Source organism: Notolepis coatsorum (genome assembly GCF_963971535.1).
Source record: "Notolepis coatsorum genome assembly, chromosome: 3".
Classification (NCBI taxonomy): Eukaryota; Metazoa; Chordata; class Actinopteri; order Aulopiformes; family Paralepididae; genus Notolepis; species Notolepis coatsorum.
Window position 1 is genome coordinate 95,056,110 of NC_140167.1, and position 25,375 is coordinate 95,081,484.

The window sequence follows — 25,375 nt, forward strand, 5'->3', positions numbered from 1 at the left end:
CAACAACAACAAACAAAAAAAACATCTTAAATAAAATTATTATTGTACTGTAGCTGCTTTCTGCCCATTACATGATGGTCCAATCGGCTTATGCCGTAAGCTAATGGTAACAGTGGCAGCAGCTTACATGGCCCCACAGCCTTCCCGCCAAGTCACGTTGGCAAGAATAGATATCCGCGCGTTTGGGAACCTCATACACGTCAAGCATGTATTTCACCCCGTTTCTGTTGCCGTCTTCCGCTTAGTCTCAGGACCCGGGCGGCGCCGGAGAGCGTGAGCCGTTATGCGAGGAGCCGACGACAACAACGGCGGCAGGGTGCCAGTCCGGCTGGTAGAAGTGGATGTCGAGGGTTCGAGCCCAGTTGGCGAACACCGTCTTCTCGGTGATGAAGCGATGGTGGCTCCCGTGCCGGCTCCGCTCGTGAGAGAGGTACATGGAGCACTCGTCGGGCCCCGCGGGCTCGTAGTAATGGTACGGCACCGAGCGGTGGGAGGGCGACCTATAGGAAGAGAGAACACGGGGGAGACGTGATGAGAGGAGAGGTGGATGGATAGAGACACGGGGAGACGAAAGGAGAGGAGGGAGGGGGAGAGACGTGGGAGACGTACAGAGAGGTAGAAACAGCGGTGAGGAGGATCATAGGAGGAATCTTAGCCGACAGACTGTTCCTCTGATGATGACAACCACAGGCTCGCAGAGCTGAGCTCAGTAAAGATACTAGGGAGCTGCTCAGATCTCTCCCACATTTATCCATCCAATCATCCATAACCGATTCTCTTTGAGGATGCCTACCAGAAGAATATACAGTCATCATAGGCCTAGCTCTTTAATTGTTTCTGTGTGTGTGTGTGTGCGTGTGCGTGCGTGCGTGCGTGTGTGTGTGTGTGTGTGCGTGCGTGTGTGTGTTTACTTAGTCAGTTGATAACCCCTCTTTCTCCACTTTCTCTTAATCACTTGTGAAAAGCTGCCAGCTCTTTTTGTTTTAATTGCACTATGTCGTTTTGAGATACTGTAGAAATGTGAACCTTTGAAATTTCAAAGTAGTGCATGACATACCTTTAGAGTGCTGGATAAATTAAGTGTCCCAATTAAGAAAAATAAATCTCTGGAACACTGTTTAAAGCTGAAATTATTATTTTCTGACCACTAGAGGGCACCGATGGGCAAAACAAATTTCTCCCAAAATAAAAGCCTCACTACCTATAAACATAAAACTGCCTTACCGGCACACAATCCTGTTGTAACTACTGTAATGTTTTTGTACATGGATTACTAGATTTCAACTACAATATACAACTTTCTCTTCTCCTGGTTGATAAACAAGGTAGGTAGTTACTTCACCAACAAACATAATAATACTGTTCTGTTCCGCACAATATTGATGTAATTAACTTTTGAAAAAGAAAAGTAATGATGGAATAAAAACAGGGTGGTGCAGAGTTGATCGAGTAGGACACCGTGACTCAATGAGACCTTCTGATGGCAGGTGGTCATAAGAAGTTGTGAAAGATAATATATTAAAACATTGTATAATACTGTATACCAATATAATATAGTGTAGTATAAATAGTATGATTTAGTTATAGTATAACAAAATAAAATACAATTATATAGTATAATAGTATAGTATATAGAAGTATAGAATAATACATTATGTAATAGAACAGTGTACTATATATATATATATAGATACATGTATGTGTGTGTGTGTGTGTGTGTGTGTGTGTGTGTGTGTGTGTGAGTGTGTGTGTGTGTGTGTGTGTGTGTGTGTGTGTAAATGAATTAACCTCAGCAAATATGGAATTTAACTGATAGATACACACAATTTATTTATTTATGTTAATTTAATTGTGTTGATGTTTTCATTTCTGCAAAACAAGTATGTACATTTAGTTTGGTCTGGCAGGTAGTACAGTAAGTGGCCATGGAATTTAGTGGATCATATTAAGTGAACTACATATGTACTGAAGACACTGTTGGACTGTAACAATTCCATGTACGAATAAATAAAATGATGATGATATTATTATTATTTTTTTGATCCACTTTTTCTCCTATTTTTCTCCCATCCCAATTTCGTGATTCCAATTCTTCCCTCCCCTGTCTTGAACGTTGCTAGACTATGCCTCCCACTGGTCGGCTGTAGTGAGGATAGAAGCCTTGCATCACGTGTCCCCTACGGTACACGAGGAGGCAGCCTGTCGCATCTTTTCACCAGACAGCTCGAACTCTCAGTGGCGAGGAGTAACGCGTGGGAGGCTCACGCTGCCCCCGATACTTCCTGTTTCTGCTGTGCAGGCGTCACCCAACCGACCTGTAGGAGTCGCAACGTCCAATCCCCACCCACCGGCTTTCCCACCCTCTAACACTGCCAATTGTGTTAGTATGACGGCCGGTCAAGCCGGAAGCAACGCAGAGAGCTGGGCTCGATACCAGCATCTCCTGCGTTAGTGGCGAGCGCCTTGCCCACTGTGCCACTCAGCCGCCTGATGATGATATTATTGTAATCACACCAAACAGCTGAACCTCGTGGGTCAGAGGTCACAGCCGCCCACCTGCAGAAGTCAGCGGGCACCATGCCGTAGACGTTGATCCTGTCGCACAGCTGCAGAGCTACGGCCATGGTGAACCAGCCCGTGCTCAGCCAAGAGTGTGAGTTCCTCCTGCAAGACAAGAGGGGGCGCTTTTGTTTAGATCCAGACAGTGTTGTTCAATTACTAGTTTAACTACAATTTGCAGTAGTTGGCTGGGTAGTTTAACTACATTCAAATCTCAGTAGCTTTTCCACATAGTTAACTACTTTGGGGTCATGTAGTTTAGGTCGTTAATTACAACAATTGCTCCCTGTCACGTCCTTAAAACACACCGTGGGTATACTTAAGTGAGGCTTCGCCTGCCCTAGTCCCTAAATCAAACACACCCACACAACTTAGACTTAAGGACTAGATCCACAAAGAATGGATTGCACGGAGCAAGTTGCACCCTTACTTACAATTCATTATGAATTGAAAATGGGGGACCCTGATGTAAACAAGACGAAAGTCTTTCTCTGGTCTGCATCCCCTTAACAATTGTGTGTATTGAGCCGTACTGTATTGTACCCATTCTGCAATATGTTAATAAAATGTTCATTCAATCAATCACCGTGCAGATTGGTCTTTTCATTCAAGCAGCACACAAGAAAATACCAGAGAATAAGATTCCATCTGTGCTCTCTAAATAATTTACTATTTTAACTGGCTTCATTTGTTCAAGTGACAGTATACCGATTATAATAATAATAATAATTAATAATTCATTACATTTATATAGCGCTTTTCTCAGACTCAAAGCGCTTTACAACGTACACAGTAAATTTTGCTGAGTAAATTTGACTCAAACTGAGTACATTTGACTCAAACTGAATGTTACTCACTTTGGCTCAAATGGACTCAGTTTGAGTAAAATTTACTCAGCGAAATTTACTGTGTAGGGTTAGGGAAATTGCCTCCTTCACCACCACTGGCAGCACCCAACCTTGGGCTACGCAGGCTCAATGGCTGCCATACACTGGCACCAGGCACACATCACACACAATGGCTGAACGGCTAAGGAGACAGGGATTTATATCAGCCAATTAAGGGGGGAGGGATGATTAGGTGGCCTTGATCTCAGAAACCTGATTGGGAATTTGGCCAGGAACATTGGGGAACCCCCTACTCTTTACGATAGGCATCCTGGGTTCTTTAACGACATCAGTCAGGACCTCGGTTTAGTGTCTCATCCGAACGACGGAATTATTATATTGCATTCTTCTTGTGTAAATCCGAGCCTTGCACGGTTTTTGATTGGGGGGGAAATCTCAGAATCAGCATTAAATAATTATCAAGTCTGTGCACTGGTATTGCCATACAGGCTTTTATCCTGATGTTTGGTGCAGACAATACTTGTGTATTATATAAGAAAATGAATGGACTCCATTTTCACACACACATTTGTGAACAAATAAGCCTGAGTGAAACTGGGTCCTGTTATGGAGAGAATAATCTGTGCGGCAATTAATTGCCTGGCCTCTCACTATAGATAGTCTGGCCGGCAGCTGTGCCACCTCCTCCTGGCTGCGGTGACCGTGTTAGCTGGCACCTTGCCTGCCGATGGGCTCTCGTGGTGCCAGGGAGAGCGCCAGGGTCGGGGGAAGGCAGTCTGTCAGGAGGACCCAGCAGTCTGTCCAGGTTCTGGCTCATTCTGTGAGAAGTGTCCGTGGCTGTGGCTCCCTGACACCACAACTTAATGGAGTGTTACCCAATTATTACAATATATGTAACCGTCAAGTCGGTGTTAAGCATGATGTGTCTAATCTGGAGCTCTACAGCCATCAATCTGTCATTGTCAGTTAATGACTAGAGAGTTTGCCGTCTTTGACATGAATTATCTAAGCGTGTGACGTGCAGCTGAATCTGTTTTTGCTTGTCTTGGCAAACTGTAATGTATCCAGAGGGACTCACAACAAACACAGAGACATTTCTGTATACATGTTGTGGCAGACCGGCTGGCGTGGTAATAGACGGCCGCTATGTGTCGGCCAAGGTACTGGAGCATATGCCCATATTAGGAGTTCCGGAGAAACTCCCGGCAGAGCAGAGCACATCGGCGCATATGAAGCGCACCTGTGCCAGACGCGCCCGAGACAGGTGAGCGCAATCACCACACCATCATGGAAGATAGAAAATGGAGACAGAGTGAGGCGGCTGATTGGCGTAGCGGAGATTGCGCTCGTCACCAATGCAAGAGACTCCGGTCTCGACTCCCCGAGTCAGCATTGCCTGCGGCTTGGGCCAGTTGTCATACTATCTCAATTGGCAGAGGTAGCGGGTGGGAAAGCCGGTGGGTGGGGATTGGACGTTGTGGACAGCGACTCCTACAGGTCGGTTGGGTGACGCCTGTTCAGCAGAGACAGGAAGTATCGGGGGCAGCGTGAGCCTCCCACGCGTTACTCCTCGCCACTGAGAGTCCGCGCTGTCTGGTGAAAAGATGCGACAGGCTGCCTCCTCGTGTACCGGAGGGGACACGTGATGCAAGGCTTCTATCCTCACTACAGCCGACCAGTGGGAGGCATAGTCTAGCAACGTTCAAGACAGGGGAGGGGAGAATTGAAGGGGAATTGGCAATACGAAATTGGGATGGGAGAAAAATAGAAAAATAAGGAGAAAAAGTGGATCAAAAAAAGAAAGAAAATGGAGACAGAGTGACAGAATTAATTGGAGTAGCTGAAGCGAAACCTGTACGAACGTGAGTACGAGAGAAGAGAAGGAGATGAGATTGCTGTCTGTGTGACCCCATGCTGTGTTTATCTGCTTTCGGAAGGAGGACCCTGCTGTGTGCTGTATCCCCTGATCGTATGAGAACCCGCCTGTGCATCGACCCCTGCTTGTCTTGTCTTGACGTCTCTTCTCCCGGACCACCCCCCGCCCGTACGAGAACCGCTCTCTGTGGACTGAACCCTGCTAACGGACCAAGACGCTTCTCTAGAATTACGGACTGGCTGACGATCACACTAACCCCTCCTTTCCCCCTAAACGGCATTAAAACTGCTGTTAAACTTGCTTCTACTGTGTGCCGTGTGTATTTTGTTAAATCCAGTCTAGTGACAACTCGTCATAACACCCCAGAGTCTGTCACAATGTTCTGTGTACGATGCTGGAGCTTATTCAGTAGATGCATTGGCTGAGGGACACAACGACACAAGCAAACACTCCCTACATCCCCCTCAAGCATCAACAGAGAGACTCCGCCTCTTCCCCCCGGCCAACAGGAACACTGACCACTGATCTCTCCACAGCTAGGGTGACCAGGTGTCCCGCTTTTGGTTGTACTGTCCCACCATTTGACCGAATGTCCCGCGTCCCACATATTGAGAGGATGTCCCTCTTTTCGAAGCAAAAAAAAACACATTGGTCTAAAAGCCCCTCCCTACAGTAAACGTAGCAACCCGCCTCTTGTCCACACACATTGCTCTGCTCGTGACACTACCTCATATCGCAGATCCGATTGGTTAGGTAGTAATTTAGCGCTCTGCTCGTGAGAGTCGTGACGCTACCTCATATCGCAGATCTGATTGGTTATAGTAATTTATCGCGCTGTCAAAATGTAGCGCGCTGTCAACGTTTAGAGAGCTGTCAAAAAAGAAAACACAACAACATTACAAGTTCGTTTTCAATTGCTCATGGAGGAGAATACGACTTGAAGCGCCACAGTCGACGTGAGTCTCACATGAAAGTGGCTCACCAAAAAGAAACATCCAGATCTATGGATATGTTTCTTCTTAAACCAAAAAATTATAGCCAGACGGACAAGGTCACCGCAGCGGAGATAACAAGCGTCTATCACACTGTACAACACTCCCATTCATACAGGTCAGCCGACTGTGGTAGCAAGCTAGCTCCTGTCATTTGGCCAGACTCAGATATTGCAAAAAAAATATCGTGTGGTCGTACAAAAGCTACATCCATAGTTATCCATAGTTATTCTAATAGAGAAACACAATTTATTTGTATTATTATTTTTGTTCCCTAGTGTTCCCTAGTTCTGTGTTAACAGGGAATATCGAACACAAGACATTCCTGTCAAGTGATAAAGTTTGAATATTTAAAACAGATGTTAGGTGGTAACAAGCCGGCTGCCAGTGCAAGATGAATGTGGAGAGATATAATTCTGTATTTAATTTGTATTTATTTTGATTTAACCTTTATCTATTCGGTGAAGACCAGTTATTCTAATAAAAAAAATTACATTATCTATCTGTCCCATTTTGTCCCACCAAAATCTTACTGTTGTCCTGCTTTTGGACTTTTTGCATCTGGTCACCCTACTCCACACACACCACACATCCTGCACTCTCTCGCACACAAACACACTACAGGTCACTTTAAACACAAAAAAGGTAACTTTAAAAAAACATAACTATGTGTTTGTATAGTTGTATATAGTATAACTGTATATTGTATAGTAGTGTATATAGGACTCATTACCTTTCGTTCGTAAGCTTAGTGATAAATAAATGCCTAAATGGTATTGTATTTTATCTTAGTACTTTTTATCATGTCTATTTTATTATCTATTCTATTTTATTCTATTATCTTTTGCACAATCAAGGCGGGCATGGCCACCTTCATTTCACTACATGTCTCGTGTATGTATGTATGTATGTATGTATGTATGTATGTATGTATGTATGTATGTATGTATGTATGTATGTATGTATGTATGTATGTATGTATGTATGTATGTATGTATGTATGTATGTATGTTGATTGATTGATTGATTGAAAACTTTATTAACAGATTGCAGAATGGGTACAATACAGTACAGCTCAATACACACAATTGTTAAGGGGATGCAGACCAGAGAAAGACTTTCGTCTTGTTTACATCAGGGTCCCCCATTTTCAATTCATCAGTATGTATGTATGTATGTATGTATGTATGTATGTATGTATGTATGTATGTATGTATGTATGTATGTATGTATGTATGTATGTATGTATGTATGTATGTATGTATGTATGTATGTATGTATGTATGTATGTATGTATGTATGTATGTATGTATGTATGTATGTATGTATGTATGTGATGAATAAATCTCTTGAATCTTGACTCCTCATACTGTAGCTTCAGAGGGACAATTATGACCTCACGCTGTAAAGCAAATCCCCCCCAAATCCATAAACATATACTGAGACTAGCTTTGATCTGAATCCCCGTTAATGACACTGTGAGCGGCCTCCTTATTGGGATCTCCTGCTCGTCCCTTTGTGGAACAAGTATGTCAGAAACACGTAGGGGATTTCAAACCAGAGTGTAATCTATTAAAGAACTGAATTATCATGCTTCCGCTGCAGATTCCGCTTCAAGCAACTCAAACTCAAAAGCAACTGTGAGGTTTTTATTCCCCCCCTTTTAAGGCTGAGCCTGAACGTTCGAACGTTTCGTTCGTTACGTTGGCATTCAAATTCAATTTTTTTTCTATTTTTTTTTCATTCTGTTTAAAGTTGCAGATGTAACGGGGAAGCCCGTGGGTATGTCCACAGTCATGGAAACAAGTGTGTTGACGAGTGACTGTGGCAGTGCGGGCTGGTAAATTAAACTCACTTAATTAGTAATTAGTAGTTAGGAGTGAATTCACTTCTTAGTGCAGCGGCCTGTGTCGTCGCCCGTGGACGCGGGAGCCCCCTGTTCGACTCCCCCTCGGGACATTCTCATTTAACATCAAACACAACGCAGACCAATATGATCCGTCACACAGATAAAGATTAGGCTACACTAATATTATAGTATTAAAACTGTTGAGTTATATTCATTAAAGAAAGTTGATTTAATTGATTTAGTTGGGCTGGGGCTTCTCCCTAGGCTGGGTCTGGAAAGTTGATTTAATAAAATAAAAAAACTAATTTAATCAGATTAATTACTTTATTCAAATTGAGGATGTAGTTTGAGGATATTTAGAAATATATATATATAATAAATATATATCTATTTTATTTTATTTTTTTACTATAAAAAATAAAACAAAGGTTCGAACGTTCGTTCGAAAAACCCTGACGACGTTCGAATCCCAAAAACGGGCTTCGGGGAAACAGCCTTACCCCCTTTGTTGACCTTTTTCTGCTTTTTGTCTCGTCTCTTTGAACATTTGTCTCAGAAGACACCAGAGTGGGTCTTGACTCAGAAGACGACTGTGCCGGTCTTGACCTTCTGCGTAGCCCCTCTTACCTATCTATCCCCGTTTCCTTCTCGAATAGTTCGTCCAGATTCAGCATCTTGACCCTGGAGATGACGTAGACTCTGAGTTTGGGCAGCAGCTGGCTGACCAGTCTCAGGCTGTTGTAGACCTGACCTCTCCCGTCGCGCCTCATGCTGCTACTGGGTCCCCAGACGAGGAACACCGAGTCCTGGCTGGTGTTGAGCAGCTCCTGCCGGCTGCGGAGGACTCTCTGGAGGCTGGAGTGAGCCACGACACGCAGGCTGGTCCTCCGCCCCACGTCCCGCTGGTAGCCCGCGCTCGGCGCGTCGTTCATGCGGATGACACACTCGGTGCCGTCGATCTCTTTGCCCCTCTCGCTGCCCGTCAGCTGGCCAGAGCTGGTGACCAGGGCACAGGAGTTACAGTGCATCTTCAGAGGCTGTGGGGGACGAAAGGTCACAACGTTCACATTATTTATTATTATCCCATGGAGATAATGGATTTTCCTTTACTATGTATGTAAGGTAATGCAACAGTTAAGGCTACTACAGTATATTAAAATGCAACTATGCCCTTCAACGGGATATATGCTACACATCTAACCTGACCATGCACCAGAGAAATACATATATGAACTCAGTATGACCTATGAAGTAGCTCTCACTTCTAAACATCAAGGTCAAGTGAGATAATATCCGGCTGCCAAAAGAGAAAGTGCAGCTCTGAAATGCTCCAACACATCAGTATGAGAACACGTGTAGATGCCATGCAGAAGATCATTTTACATAAGCTCACCATTCTGATCAAACTGACAAGAAAGAGGGAATTTAATACCACCTTTTTTCTATGTTCGTTTTTTGACCATAATTATAATAGACTATATACAGCCTGAGAAGCCTTTAGGTTTCAGACTGGATTTTAAACAGCGTTGTCTAAGTTCCCATGGGTGATTCTTCAACTTCTTCCTTTACCCTTTCACTACCACACTACAGAAGGTTAACCCTTTCACTTCCACACTACAGAAGGTTAACCCTTTCACTACCACACTACAGACGGTTAACCTTTCACTACCACACTACAGAAGGTTAACCTTTCACTACCACACTACAGACGGTTAACCTTTCACTACCACACTACAGAAGGTTAACCTTTCACTACCACACTACAGACGGTTAACCTTTCACTACCACACTACAGAAGGTTAACCTTTCACTACCACACTACAGAAGCTTAACACTTTCACTACCACACTACAGAAGGTTAACACTTTCACTACCACACTACAGAAGGTTCTATTTCATTCTGGCCTCCGCTCAGCGTCAGTCTGCACTAACCTCACTTTGTGCACATGCACTGAATAAAAAATTCCACAATGTACCTTTACGTACCAACATTCGTCTGGCCACACCCCTATCCGCTTACCTTCATAAGCAGGTGTGTGGTCACCTACTCGCCTCCTTCTTCACTTTCACCACAAGGAAGTGCCTTCGGTAGATACCCACACTTGACGAGGTTGTTTAGTTGAAGAAAGTTGATACGTGTTTACATTTTTTCTTGCTTTTTTCTTCTCTCATATATTTCAAAAAGAAAAAAGCTAAGTCATAATGTTCACCAGCGGTTCTCCATTGCCGCCTCTGTCGTACGTCTTGGAGCGGGGTTGAGGCCTCTCTCGTGGTCGGCAGCCATGCCCGGTAGGCGTCCGATGGGTAGTTTGCCTCTCCAAGGAGCTGGTGCACCAGCGCCGTCTCCTGTGGGATGGCCTGGTTCTGGCTCTGGTTCCTCTGCTTCTGGGGAGTCGTCCGCTGTTGGGCGGCCGGCGCCTTTGGTTGCGGGGGATTTGAGACGCAAACTTTTTGCATCAGCTCGCTCCCGTCGCAAGATGGTGGCTTGCAGACGCGAACGGCCTGGTTTTGGTGAGTTGCTGGAGCCGGATGAGGATGCGTCTGACTCTACATGGCCGATGGAAACAGAGGACTACATGATAGAAGCGGACAGGTTCTTGTTCGAAGGCCCGGTGGAGACATGTCTCCCGCCCATCCAGGTAACACTGGAGGGGGGTGAGATGTCTCCTTGGGGTTCCTCGTCCGCAGATGTTAGGTTAGAACCTCCGACTCGGCGGCGGGATGCCCTGCTATCAGCCACATCAGAATGTGGCTCCTTAACCAGTAGTCTGCTGCATGTGAGGGACGTGGGCTCAGAGGGGGAAAGTATGCAGGGGGAACTGCGTGCTTTGTTCCCCGAGCACATGGCGGCGGCGGCAGTCGCAAACGGCGTGCCACTGCCGCAGCCACTGCCTGTTCCTATCCCTGACGATCTCATAGGTCATCTATGGCAACGTCGCCCGGTGAGAGGGGTGGACGTTGTCTGCCCATTTTTCCCTTCAATGGAGGCCTACGTCCGTCAGGGACAGGTGGTCTCCCACATCATGGGCCTTACTACCGCCTACGTGCAAGTCACGAGGGTGGTGGGTTTGGTAGAAGGCATGAAGGAGGGCGTGCCTCGGCTTGATAGGCCGATGGCGGCGCTCCTTTGTCCTGAGGTGGTGTGGGAGCCGTTACGGAAGCCGGTTCCTCAAGGGAAATCGGCGAGGCGGTTGGCTTACTGGAGTGACCAGTCATTTATCTCCGCAACGCAATCTCTGGCTGCCACTTCCAACATCGCGCAGCTGGCGAGATTCATGTCCGGGATACTGACGGGCGGCACGGAGCTGACTGATTTACAGCATGATCAGCTCGCCCAGGTGGCAGGAGACATCCTGCATCTGATTCAGCCGCAGGCTATAGCCGCTGGGAAAGTGCGTGCCCTGGCCACTCTAATCCAGCGCCACCTTTGGCTGGAGCAGGCGCGTGTGCCGGAGAAGAAGAGGACTCCACTTCTGACGGCACCCCTCTCCGATGCTTGACTATTCGGGTCGGCACTGCAGCTGATGACCTCAACCTGCAGGGAGATGCAGGAGGAGCGCTCCGTGCTCCAGCCTCATTTCCCCCCGCCCGATATTGCCGGTGGAGTCAGACGGCAGCCGCGTTGTCGAGGTTCCTCCGCCGTGCCCGCCGCTGCTACCACCGCCACTGCTGGACCTTCGGCGAAGAAGGCCAGGAGGAGAGAGGGCGCCTCCGCCAATGCAGCCGGCCCATCTACGCCGGAGGTGACGGTAGGGATCGTCGTGACCAGCCGCCGATCGTTTACCGTCCCTCCGGGGCTCCACGGGGTGGCAAATCCCGAGCGGCTCGTGGCAGGCGTCGCTAAAATAATTGACTTTTTCCCTCTGTGGTCCCCCCCCTGTTCCCTTCCCGGCCCTACTATGATTTTGTTGAAAGAAATAAAGAGTCCCTCCTAAGGGAGGGACTGTATTTTTTGTTAACAAACTGTGTGTTTATTCACCAAACATATGATGGGGATGCAACGTGACGGCTACGTGGCGTAGTGGGCAAGGCGCTCGCCACGAAATCCTGGAGACGCTGGGCTCGTCAGTTCGAGCCCAGCGCTCCACATTTGCTTTCAGTTTAGCTGGTCGTCCGTACTAATACACATTGGCCGTATTAGGGGGTGGGAAACTGATGGGTGGGGATCGGGCGTTGTGGACAGCGACTCCTACAGGTCGGTTGGTGCGCCTGCGCAGTAGAATCAGGAAGGGTCGGGGGCAGCGTGAGCCTCCCACGCGTTACTCCTCGCCACTGAGCTGCGCAGGTGAAAAGATGCGACTGCTGTTACCTCAAGTACCGGAGGGGACTTGTGCTATGTATGACTTAGTCCACATTGCAGCCGGCTTGTGGGAGGCAAGAAACAGCGTCCGTGACAGGGGAGGGTTGAATTGGATGATACGAAATTGGGATGGGAGAAAATATAGAAAATGGGAGAAAAAGTGGATCAAACAAAAATGATGGGGATGCAACGTGTGAATCTTTCGCTAGTATGAGTTTGATAGGAGGGCTAGACGTTACATTCATGTTAGAGCTTAAGCAAGGCCTGCAGCCTACACTCGGTTGAAAAAGGGTTTTTTTCTGCCTCGACCTGAATCTTCACATAAAGGTAGAGGTTAGTTGTGTGCTCTGTTGCTTAAACAGTGATATTGAGCTGCAACACTATTGTGTTGGTTTGCAGTAATGCTCGTATGAAAACGTACCGCGGCTCAGCCGCTCTCTCTCTCTATCAGATTTTCTGTGTCTTACAACATAGATACGGGTGTCGGGTTCACACATACACAACTTTGCCTTGCTATAAACCCTGTTCACAGATGTGTCTGTGGCTAGCGTGCATTGAATTAGCTTGCGCTATTCATGAGCATTGCTACTGAAGGTATCATTTGGCTGTTGTTGTTGTCGTATGCAAGGGTTGGGCTTGCGAGGGGGTACCGGATAAACCCCTCCTTCCCTCTTCTGATTGGTCAGGGGGTTATTGGACTCTCTTTTCATTCGGTCAGGGCCAAGCTGTTAGGCAGCTTGGCACGGGGGGGGGGGGGGAGGGTTTCCCAGACTCCGCACCTATCACAGGCGGTTGAGTCTTGGGTTTCCCCCCGTCATAGCAAACGTCACTAGGCACGTTTCTATTGGACGACGGCTTCCGTGAGTTTAGACCCGTATGTAGGGTCTGTTGTTGTCAAGTTGTCGGGGCAAAGCGTAAGAACTTACTGTTCTACTACGCTCGATATACATGTAACTTGAGTCGGTTGGTCACATGACTCAATGTTACCGTGACTTTTCAATCTATGGCTCACGTGGGAAGTCTCTCTGAGGAGTTCTGTCTCTCCTCTGTGGTGAGGGTGGCGGGATGTAAAAATGTAAACAATTTTTACCCTCAGCTGCGTCACGTGGGATTCATGTCAGTCGGTGTTTCTTTCTTTTTTAATAATAAAAAGAGTGGAGAATATGAAGCACGACAAACTTCTTGTCGTTCTCCCAGGCGACTTGAAGGACCAATGTTGGTGTCTGGTTAGACTATCCATTGATGTGTTGGGTCTCGACGCATACATAGTGCTGGCTCGGGGTGTTTCTGTTGAGAATCATGCAGGAGGCTAGTACGCCTTGGTTGTTATTAAAACAGCGTTTTTATAGGGCAACTGGGATGGGGTATTTTTTCCTCTTCCCAGAGCCTGTTACTGGGTCTCGACGGATTCTCGTTCATATCTGGGGGATGTTAACGGAATAGATCAGAACATAGGTAGAGGGGTCTCACGCCCTTGGGGTGGGCCACTGAGCGCGGTACAAATGGGACCGTCTGGGTGGTGCCCTCTTTTCATGTTTTTAGATCGACACGCATACCTACCCCCTCTTCTGGAGTGGGCATGTCGGCGTGGTTAGGGCACGGGACTGGTTCTGGTCGCGCTGGTACAGGTAAGTTAACCCGTTGTCCGCCGGGGATGCAGATCTGCTGTTCTGGTACCCTGAGGGACTTGTGCTTTTTTCGGGGGGAAAAATGCCGGGTCGGCCCGGGTGTCACAGGGTTAGGCGTTATGGAGACCCTTTGTTGGGTACACGTTGTACCTGGCACTATCCTAAGGGACTGGTTCTCCTTTCTTTCGCTCCTCTCTCACGCATGGCGAAGAGGGGGCTGTTGGAGTAGTAACCCTCCTCTGGTAACCCTGTGTGCTTCCCGAGCCGCCGGGCCCGGTCCGAAGTAATGTTTCGTTGAAACCGTAGGCCTGGGATAACCCTTTTTGAAAACTGAAACACTTGTACTGCGGTATAGCCAGTGTATACCCGCAGGTGTGTTTTGGAGTTTTTTCTTGAGGGGTTATAGGAACAACCACCGTCCGTGTACCGAGAGGGTGGTTGATTCCCTGGTGTGTTGGAGCAGAGTCAACTCCTGGGTTACCCGGTTGAGTGTGCCCCTGCACGTTCATGACGTCTGCCAATCGTGTCAGCCTTCTCTGCCTCGACCCCTCTGGGTGGGTTTTTTTTTATGGAGGCTTTGTCATGGTGCTCAACAACGCCAGCATACGCCCCTTCCGCCGGGGGGGCTGTTTTCAGTTGACCCCTTTGGCGCCTGTCTCGTCCGCAGTGCTCCAGGCTCAGGTCTACAGCCTGCTGCCTGGTTTCCCCGGTGCGCTGCCTGCTTCCGTTGGTTAACCTTTTTTGAGTGCTTTACGGCCATGCTGACTGCCTGTTTTGCAGGGTCAGTGTGCCAGGCGGTGTACTATTGGGGGGTAAGGGCCCGCTCTTGGAGGGGCTCTATCCGAATACGCTGGCGATGTGGGGGGCGGTGTCACTAAGTGACCGCCTGGTGGGGTCTTGATGCCTGGCGTCATTGACCTCTCCGGGCCCCCTTTTTCCAGGGGATCCAGTCCCTTCAGTGGGTCTGGGTCTTCCTTCGCGCTCCGCTGCTACGGCCTTGCCACGGGGTTGAGTTTGCTCTTGACCCCGTGATTCTGGGGGCAGTAACGAGGGTTGTTCCTTCCGTTCGTTCCCTGGTGGCATGCGGGTTGTGCGTGTGCGTAGTCGTGGGGTCAAGCCACGGTCTGCTCACCCTGTGCGTTGAGTTGCTTGAGTTCCTCTTCGCACGGTCGGATCCATCTCCCTCCCGTCCTCCAATAGGGAGGGTATCCTCCATTAGGGAGGGTCGGGGGGCTCGGCCCTCCCCGGTCTGATGGTTGTGGGGGGCCTCAGCGGGGTACATTTGTCGAGCTTTGGCTCCCGCTCAGCTCCTCTTGTGCAGAATGATGCTGAGCGGAAGCCATAATGAATAGAACGTAAGGTTATGTATATAACCAAGTTCTATGAATTATGGTGACGCTCAGCATCAGACGCCGCTGCGGCCCTTGATCTCGCCTTGTGGTGAAAGTTTGGGAAGGAGGCGAGTAGGTGACCACACACCTGCTTATGAAGGTAAGCGGATAGGGGTGTGAATGAATGAATGAATGAATGAATGACTTTATTTGACAATAAAAAAATAAACATGTGACAGAAGAGCACAGTCATGATATACTGCCAAGGATAAAACACAAAAAAGCTCAGAGCTTATTTCCATTGTGGTCCTTGTGGCCAGACAAATGTTGGGATGTAAAGGTACATTGTGGAATTTTTTATTCAGTGCTTGTGCACGAAGTGAAGTGCGTGCAGAATGATGCTGAGCGTCACCATAATTCATAGAACTTCGTTATATACATAACCTTACGTTAACCTTTCACTACCACACTACAGAAGATTAACACTTTCACTACCACACTACAGAAGGTTAACACTTTCACTACCACACTACAGAAGGTTAACACTTTCATTACCACACTACAGAAGGTTAACACTTTCACTACCACAGTACAGAAGGTTAACATTTCACTACCGCACTACAGAAGGTTAACCTTTCACTACCACACTACAGAAGGTTAACCTTTCACTACCACACTACAGAAGGTTAACCTTTCACTACCATACTACAGAAGATTAACACTTTCACTACCACACTACAGAAGGTTAACACTTTCACTACCACACTACAGAAGGTTAACACTTTCATTACCACACTACAGAAGGTTAACACTTTCACTACCACAGTACAGAAGGTTAACCTTTCACTACCGCACTACAGAAGGTTAACCTTTCACTACCAGACTACAGAAGGTTAACCTTTCACTACCACACTACAGAAGGTTAACCTTTAACTACCATACTACAGAAGGTTAACCATTTCACTACCACACTACAGAAGGTTAACCTTTCACTACCACACTACAGAAGGTTAACCTTTCACTACCACACTACAGAAGGTTAACCCTTTCACTACCACACTACAGAAGGTTAACCTTTCACTACCACACTACAGAAGGTTAACCTTTCACTACCACACTACAGAAGGTTAACCTTTAACTACCATACTACAGAAGGTTAACCATTTCACTACCACACTACAGAAGGTTAACCTTTCACTACCACACTACAGAAGGTTAACCTTTCACTACCACACTACAGAATGTTAACCCTTTCACGACCTCATTACAGAAGGTTAACCCTTTCACTACCACACTACAGACGGTTAACCTTTCACTACCACACTACAGAAGGTTAACCTTTCACTACCACACTACAGAAGGTTAACACTTTCATTACCACACTACAGAAGGTTAACACTTTCACTACCACAGTACAGAAGGTTAACCTTTCACTACCACACTACAGAAGGTTAACCTTTCACTAACATACTACAGAAGGTTAACCATTTCACTACCACACTACAGAATGTTAACCCTTTCACAACCTCATTACAGAAGGTTAACCCTTTTGTAACTGAGGGGTACAATTCCCTGACTGTATTAATAAGTATGGTATCATTAAACCACTACCGTCTTATGTACATTACTACTGGCCATACCGTACACAAGTATATGATGATAAACACTTCCCCACAATGAAATCGGTTCCACACAAAGTTGTATTTAAGTATTTATTGCAGCAAAAGGTACATAATATACTTCTCTATTTTACTTTGAATGCGCTTATAAGGCAAAGGAATGTGCGTAGGCAAATCAATAATGAATGTCCATTCTCTGGTTACGCAGGAGGTAATTATACAACCTGAATATTAGGAATTATATCTATGGTACTCTGGGGAAGCAGCGGGAGATTCTGGTAGGGGGTTCCACCGGTTGTAAGCCAGCAGGGGGAGGAAATGTTCGAATGCAAAGTCTAGATCAGCGGGGACTCAATAAGCTCCTGCGATGGGAGGCGGTATATTACTCCCTGATCGGCAGACGAAAAGCAGCAGCTGTAATCCCAGTATGCGTGCAGCACAGGTGAAAGCCGGCCAGCCTCTCCAATAGAAACGGGCTCGAGTGATGTTCCTCACGAGTAGATCCCACAGTAGTGGGTGTAGACGATTCTTATCCGCTCCAACAGCCTGGTCCAAAGCAATAAGAATAATAATCCAGCCGGAAAGGGGCTCTGCATTCACCGGTGTATATTCTCCGGTGCGCGGTACTTCACATTAACTAAGTTGAACTTGACGTTATTCAACCAAGCTCTGATACTTTACTATCCTATTCGCACGCGGCTATAAGTGCTCTATTTAGACGCACAGTTGCTCACTTCACTTGGTCTTTGACTCGTGATGAAGGCTTTACTAGTAAGGAGCGAACGATACGTTGAACAAACGTATTAGGATAAGACAAGACTCTATCTTGGGGCAAAACGGGCCCACTTCACCGCACGTTGCATAGTGGGTGAGGCTTCACTTGGGTAACTCGAACTCGAACTGAACTACTTCTGTATTCACCTGCGCCATATTTATATGTACGGGGAATAATCTAGTGCCAACCTTATTTCTGTCTCGTATTCCTGGGCAAAGCCGGGCGTGTACAGACATGTCTTGACGGTGGCTTTGAACTCGGCATTGGGGGCATGGCCGCTGGCGCCTAGGGGGCGCTGTCCAATAGGAGAACAAAATATTATGGTCTGTACTAGGTTAAAGGGATATTCCGTGTATATGTACAAAGAATACACAAGGGATATCAAACGATATACAAATATTATGCAATATATATCAATCAATAAATATATATATTCGGTTTAATCTGACCCTTTGTAACACCTTTCATTACCACACTACAGAAGGTTAACACTTTCACTACCACAGTACAGAAGGTTAACCTTTCACTACCACACTACAGAAGGTTAACCTTTTACTACCATACTACAGAAGGTTAACCATTTCACTACCACACTACAGAATGTTAACCCTTTCACGACCTCATTACAGAAGGTTAACCCTTTCACTGCCACACTACAGACGGTTAACCTTTCACTACCACACTACAGAAGGTTAACCTTTCACTACCACACTACAGACGGTTAACCTTTCACTACCACACTACAGAAGGTTAACCTTTCACTACCACACTACAGAAGGTTAACCTTTCACTACCACACTACAGACGGTTAACACTTTCACTACCACACTATAACTATATAACTATAACTATAACTACAAACGGTTAAACAGACGGTTAACCTTTCACTACCACACTACAGAAGGTTAACACTTTCACTACCACACTACAGACAGTTAACCGTCTGTAGTGTGGTAGTGAAAGGGTTAACATTATATAGTGTGGTAGTGAAAGGGTTAAATGCAAACTATTCCTCTGTGACATAATCTGTCTGATTGACTGTTTTATCATCGAAGACAGCTATTAAAAGCAGGTACATTATCTTGTTTGTAACCGGTAGTGCTGCTATCAGATGAGGGTCATTTGAATGTAAAAGTACAGTGAAACATTGTGTGACTACGACGGCAGTCTCCTATTCATTATCAGTGGAGGAGATAAGAGTCGCTCGTTTTGCTAATGTCAGTAGCTGACAGGAGACGACTGAACAAGCTGTTCCCTAGCAACGGCCCCGGTGAGAGATCTATGCACACAGTGCACACAGTACCACCAGCAGTTGGCTCTTTCCCCCCTTTCATCATCCACCCTTTCATGTGCTTTGAGTGTGTGATGCAACAGAAATGTGTTCCTCTCAATAAAACATCGTTTGAAAATGATTCCATAGTATTTGTTTCAAACCTGCCTGATTGTTCAATAGTTAGGTCAATGTAACCGATCATCCCTGGAAGGCACTTTGCATCCTCACTTCCCCCGACCGACCACGCTCTGATGAGTTTAGCAGCTCCGGATGTCTCCAGGGACCGTCTGGATGAAACCCAGCGACGTTTGACGACCTGTGTGTTCGTTTACCTTTCCCTATAGTCATGTGCTTTCATCCTGAATGTCTCTCCCATAGAAAGACAGCAACAATAACCTAACCAGGTATGCAAGGGAATTACAGTAAATGCCAAACATCCTGACCCACCTCTAACGCTCACTGCAGCAGAGAATAGGAACCATGGGGACGACACTAAATGACGTGCCTATTTCATGTTTCTACAACAGAAAGGGTTAACCACCCTTTCACGACCACACTACATAATGTTAACCCTTTCACTACCACACTACATACGGTTAACCCTTTCGCTACCACACTACACGCGGTAACACTTTCACTACCACACTACAGAAGGTTAACTTTTCACTACCACATTACATAAGGTTAACCCTTTCACTACTACACTGCAGTTAGTGTGGTAGTGAAAGGGTTATCCTTCTATAATGTGGTAGTGAAAGGGTTAAACACAAACTATTCCTCTGTGGCATAATCTGTCCACGGAGTCTCTCCCACAGAACTCCCCGTTTCCAACTCCCCACCTCCAACCATAAACCAATGCAGCATTAGTTTGCTTTGCAGCCTCCCCTGAAGTGTGTGTGTGTGTGTGTGTGTGTGTGTGTGTGTGTGCATAGACGCCTACGTATAGGAGCAGACGATGCACGTGCTCCAGGACTATTGAACTTGGGGGAGCAAACTTGTCTCTTTGCTCCCTCACTTTTTGATCATATGATATATCCCCCCCCAATATATAAATATTATCTAACCATAACTACGTAATTTCAATCAAATTAATAATACGCAATGACACTTAATAGCAAGTTTTTAAGTTTCCAAAGATTGTGTGACCCCCCACTTTAATGGTTTGATCCAGTGCCCACGGGCCACGGTTCGTCGGCATGACGTATACGACATGTTGGGGGAGGCGGCTTTTTCGAAAGCCCTTGAAAAATTCAGGCTGGATATTGGATAACATTGTGAGGATTATTCTTCTGCGTTTACATCAAAATGGAGCAAATCATCACGTAAGTCGAACACTGTGACTGTATACTAAATGCGCAAACAGATTGAAACTGAATATTTCTCGTATGGTGAGCCTCGGCGCTGAACCGAGTGAATCCAGAGATACGGGATGGTGCGCACTGCGCAGGCGCTGTGATCACCCAACGGCGGAACTAATGCCGCTTTGAGCAGTTTATAAAAAAATATAAAAAATATTTATTAGCAACGCCGAGCTTTCAAACCATCCCGTATCTCTGTGCGAACCCCTCGTGCAACTGTGAGCACCTTTGTAATGTCTCTGTGATACTTGTATAACGAACGGTTCGGCCAGAACCAGTCCTTCATGGTAAATCTAGGTTGGTTTCCCATTGAGGAGCAAGTGACTGTGGATTCACTCGGTGCTGAGCACAGTCACGAAAGGGGACCCTGATGTAAACAAGACAAACGTCTTTCTCTGGTCTGCATCCCCTTAACAATTGTGTGTATTGAGCCGTACTGTATTGTACCCATTCTGCAATCTGTTAAATAAAGTTTTCATTCATTCATTCATTCAGCCGCCGCGCTCACTGGGGCTATTGATAGCGTCAATTAGTTGTTGTTGTTGTTTTGTACTGCCGCTGCGGATGAGAACGGGGCCGGAGGGGCTTTGGGAGGATGGGAAAGTTATTATTATTATAATAGTAATTGGCTATCATACGTGCCTAGCTAGCGTTAGCTAAAAGAGCCCTCGCAGTGAAGTTATTATTATAGCTATCATACTGCAATATAAACGGAGTTTTATAGTGAAAAGAGCAGATTTATTTTGGTCAAGATTTGAAGGCTCTATATTGCAGGAAATTGCACATACAGGTGTTCATTAAATGTAAAAAAAATCTGCCGTGCACCCACCCCTTGCAAAAAAAAAATTAAAAAGTAAAAAAAAAAGAATAAAAAAAAATCTTGCACCCCCACTTTCAACTATAACTAGGCGGCCATGTGTGTGTGTGTGTGTGTGTGTTTGATTTGTGCGTACCATGACTTAGAATCCTGTAGGAGCATCTGACCAAAGGCTATAATAAATTAGATGTATGTTGTGTACATATGTTGCAGAGGCTGTGTGGGAGGCTGTGTGGGAAAAGCTGCCACAGAACATCTCACAACCATCATGGGTCACCCTTCTCTTTCTCTCCACCCCTTCATCCGCTTCTGTACATTTTGCAGTTTAAACGATTTCTCAAATGCAAATCGATGTAAGCGATCCTCCAAAGACGGAGACTGGCGTCCACAGCAACACGTAGCGACCGTCTAACTTCCTACCCACTTCCCGCGCCCGACAGTTCAATGACGTGACGCCTCAAGAGCAGCAACTGGAACGCGGCAGAGAAGGTGCTCTGGTCTGAATAGTCCATTCAGATAATCGAACGTGGGTGTTTCTGTTTCGTGGGAATGGGCCTATGAATAGCAAATCACACAAAGGGATTAGCCAATAAATAGAGAAATAATTAGCGAGGTAGTTATGTGTTTGATGCTAAAGGGAGAAGTGTTTTACTGTAATTGCTCAAGTCGCTCAGTGGGAAATAAAAAATATACTCCCAGGCCTGTTAAGATGTTAGATCCTAATATGAAGAACTATGTGATTTAATGTTCCTGTGCCTTATCTTGACTTTGTCAATTTTACTGCCGTCTATTTTATGCAAATGTTATGCTTATTTTAGGCCTATGTCTTTTCTACTGCTGTGAAGCACTTTGTGCTGAAATTATTGTATGAAAGGTGCTATACAAATAAAGTTTATTATGATGATTATTATTATTATTATTATCTATTTTCACAGTTGTAGAGGCAAGCAGACTTTCTCCTGGCGCTTGCGTACGAGTCTGCTGAGTGCCACCTGCATTCAGAACATGTACACCTGACAACACCAAGGCCTTAATGAGGGACAATAGAGAGGACAGGTAAGAATGAAAGGAAACAGAGCATCATGTAAAATATTTCAATACCGGACTGATGGACAGACTTATTACACACACACTGATGCTATTTACACTATAGAATATATGTATATATATATATATATATATATATATATATATATATATATATATATATATATATATATATATATATTAGTGCTGTCAAACGATTAAAATATTTAACTCGATTAATCGCATGATTGTCCATAGTTAACTCGCGATTAATCGCAAATTAATCGCATTTTTTTTTTTTTTTTTTTTTTACCTTAAACAGATCTTTTTCAAGTTCCAAGTTTTAATACTCTTATCAACATGCGAGTCAACAAATGCTTGCTTTGTGCAGCCATTTAACACAAAAGGATGACCCTCATGCATTGCAAATTTGCATCAAATTCAAAACAGAGTGATGCACAAAATAACTTAAAAGAAAATAATAATTTAAAACAATGAATAAAGTGTGCATGAAATAATAGGGGAAAGAAAACGTTAGAACTTGTTACATTCACCCACACAAGGGCTGATTAATCACACACCCCCCTCTCTCCCTCACACACACACTCTCCCAGCGCTTTTTCTCTTTTGCCCCTTCCTCATCTCTCTCACCCCCCTCTCTCTCTATCTCTCACACACACACACACACACACACACACACACACACACACACACACACACACACACACACACACACACACACACACACACACACACACACACACACACACTTCAGAAACAAACATAGTATCAATGAGAGCATCAATAATACACTTGAGTGAAGTCTAGTAAAAAAAAATTTTTTTTTTTTTTTTTAGTTAATCTTGAGTTAAAAAAATTAGTGGCATTAATAGAATCGGGAGTTAACGCGATATTAACGCGATATATTTGACAGCCTTAATATATATATATATATATATATATATATATATATATATATATATATATATATATATATATATATATATATATATATATATATATATATATATATATATATATATATATATATATATATATATATTTATTTATCCACAGTTTTTTTTACCTTGTACTGTATAGTTTGTATAGATATTTGTGTATTATGTTTAAATACTATGATTGAGGAGCTGGGAAAAACAAGCATCTCAGGTTTTCTGAATGTATGTACATTTACAAAAGCTGTGACAATAAAAATAATCTGAATCTGAATCTGAAATAGCGATACTCGACACAGATACCAAACCAATACTTTTCTCTCTCTCGATATCTCACTTTGCTGTGTAATGTGCATTGCCTGTGCTGTATGAGCCAATCGGAGGCTTTGTTACATTTTGGATCAGTCGAACAGCAGAAACGGCCAGTATCTTGTAACAAACATGCTAATTGGCTCACTGATGCTGATGAGATTAACTACTTAGGTATCAAAATTCGGTATCGAATGGAACAGCATTTTCCAATACTCTATGCTATTGAAGCAATTCGGTCGATACCATAAAAGGGACCACCGAATTTCGATAGTCTAGACCTAGACCTCATTCACATCCCATGCACATTCATCAACAACACTGAATTCAAGAAACACAAAAGGATCTAGTTGTAATTCACGACATCACAGCTGTACACTATCCTTGAGAATGAGAACCCCTGCCACGCCCTCCACGATGAGCTGACGTGCAGAGCATGTTTAGCCACACACTCATCCTCCCAGACACCACACACTCATCCTCCCAGACACCACACACTCATCCTCCCGACACCACAGACTCATCCTCCCAGACACCACACACTCATCCTCCCAGACACCACAGACTCATCCTCTCCCAGACACCACACACTCATCCTCCCAGACACCACACACTCATCCTCCCAGACACCACACACTCATCCTCCCAGACACCAGACTCATCCTCCCAGACACCACACACTCATCCTCCCAGACACCACACACTCATCCTCCCAGACACCACACACTCATCCTCCCGACACCACACACTCATCCTCTCCCAGACACCACACACTCATCCTCCCAGACACCACACACTCATCCTCCCAGACACCACACACTCATCCTCCCAGACACCACACACTCATCCTCCCAGACATCACACACTCATCCTCTCCCAGACACCACACACTCATCCTCCCAGACATCACACACTCATCCTCCCAGACACCACAGACTCATCCTCTCCCAGACACCACAGACTCATCCTCCCAGACACCACAGACTCATCCTCTCCAAGACACCACAGACTCATCCTCCCAGACACCACAGACTCATCCTCTCCAAGACACCACAGACTCATCCTCTCCAAGACACCACAGACTCATCCTCCCAGACACCACACACTCATCCTCCCAGACACCACAGACTCATCCTCCCAGACACCACAGACTCATCCTCCCAGACACCACACACTCATCCTCCCAGACACCAGACTCATCCTCCCAGACACCACAGACTCATCCTCCCAGACACCACAGACTCATCCTCCCAGACACCACAGACTCATCCTCCAGACACCACACACTCATCCTCCCAGACACCACAGACTCATCCTCCCAGACACCACACACTCATCCTCCCAGACACCACAGACTCATCCTCTCCCGACACCACAGAGCAAGTAATTTTTCAAGATTTTTGGAAAAGAAAAAACTAATTTTCCAGCAAATGTGTAAAGTAAAGAGTTTTTCATTTATATTTAGAAAATAAGTTCCACAAGGTGTATCAACAACATGTTTGCCAAAAATACAAAAACACAACAACCATTGCATAACAAAATATGTCGTGACTAAGGCAGTTGCTATACTTGCCTAAGTCATGTGATCGCCATCTGTGTATGTAACGTTAAAATGCACAAGTCACACGAGTGAGTTAGGCAGATGGGGATTTTTTTTTTTTAGTAACAAGCGTTCTGATTGGCTGAGGACGATGCAGCAGTGTGAGGAGAGTACAGTTAGGCAGAAATCTCAATTTGGCCAAAAAATTACATAGGCAATAATTGGAAAAAAAAAATATGTAAAAGCTAACGACATGTATTAATTGCTGTTGATGCTGTGATGGACACCTGAATCTCCATACGGGGATAAAATAAAGGTT

General features: G+C 45.4%; 1 protein-coding gene across 1 annotated transcript in view; it reads right to left on the reverse strand.

The window, feature by feature from the left end:
* Positions 1-247: 247 nt before the first annotated feature.
* Positions 248-25,375, reverse strand: part of st6galnac5b (ST6 (alpha-N-acetyl-neuraminyl-2,3-beta-galactosyl-1,3)-N-acetylgalactosaminide alpha-2,6-sialyltransferase 5b) — a gene marked incomplete at both ends in the record, with an annotated part of 73,075 nt that continues 47,947 nt past the window's right edge. The window contains 3 exons of the mRNA XM_084311307.1: positions 248-500; positions 2,557-2,664; positions 8,752-9,161. Of these exons, the coding sequence (XP_084167433.1) occupies positions 248-500; positions 2,557-2,664; positions 8,752-9,161 (771 nt within the window). The remainder of the gene's footprint in view (positions 501-2,556; positions 2,665-8,751; positions 9,162-25,375) is intronic.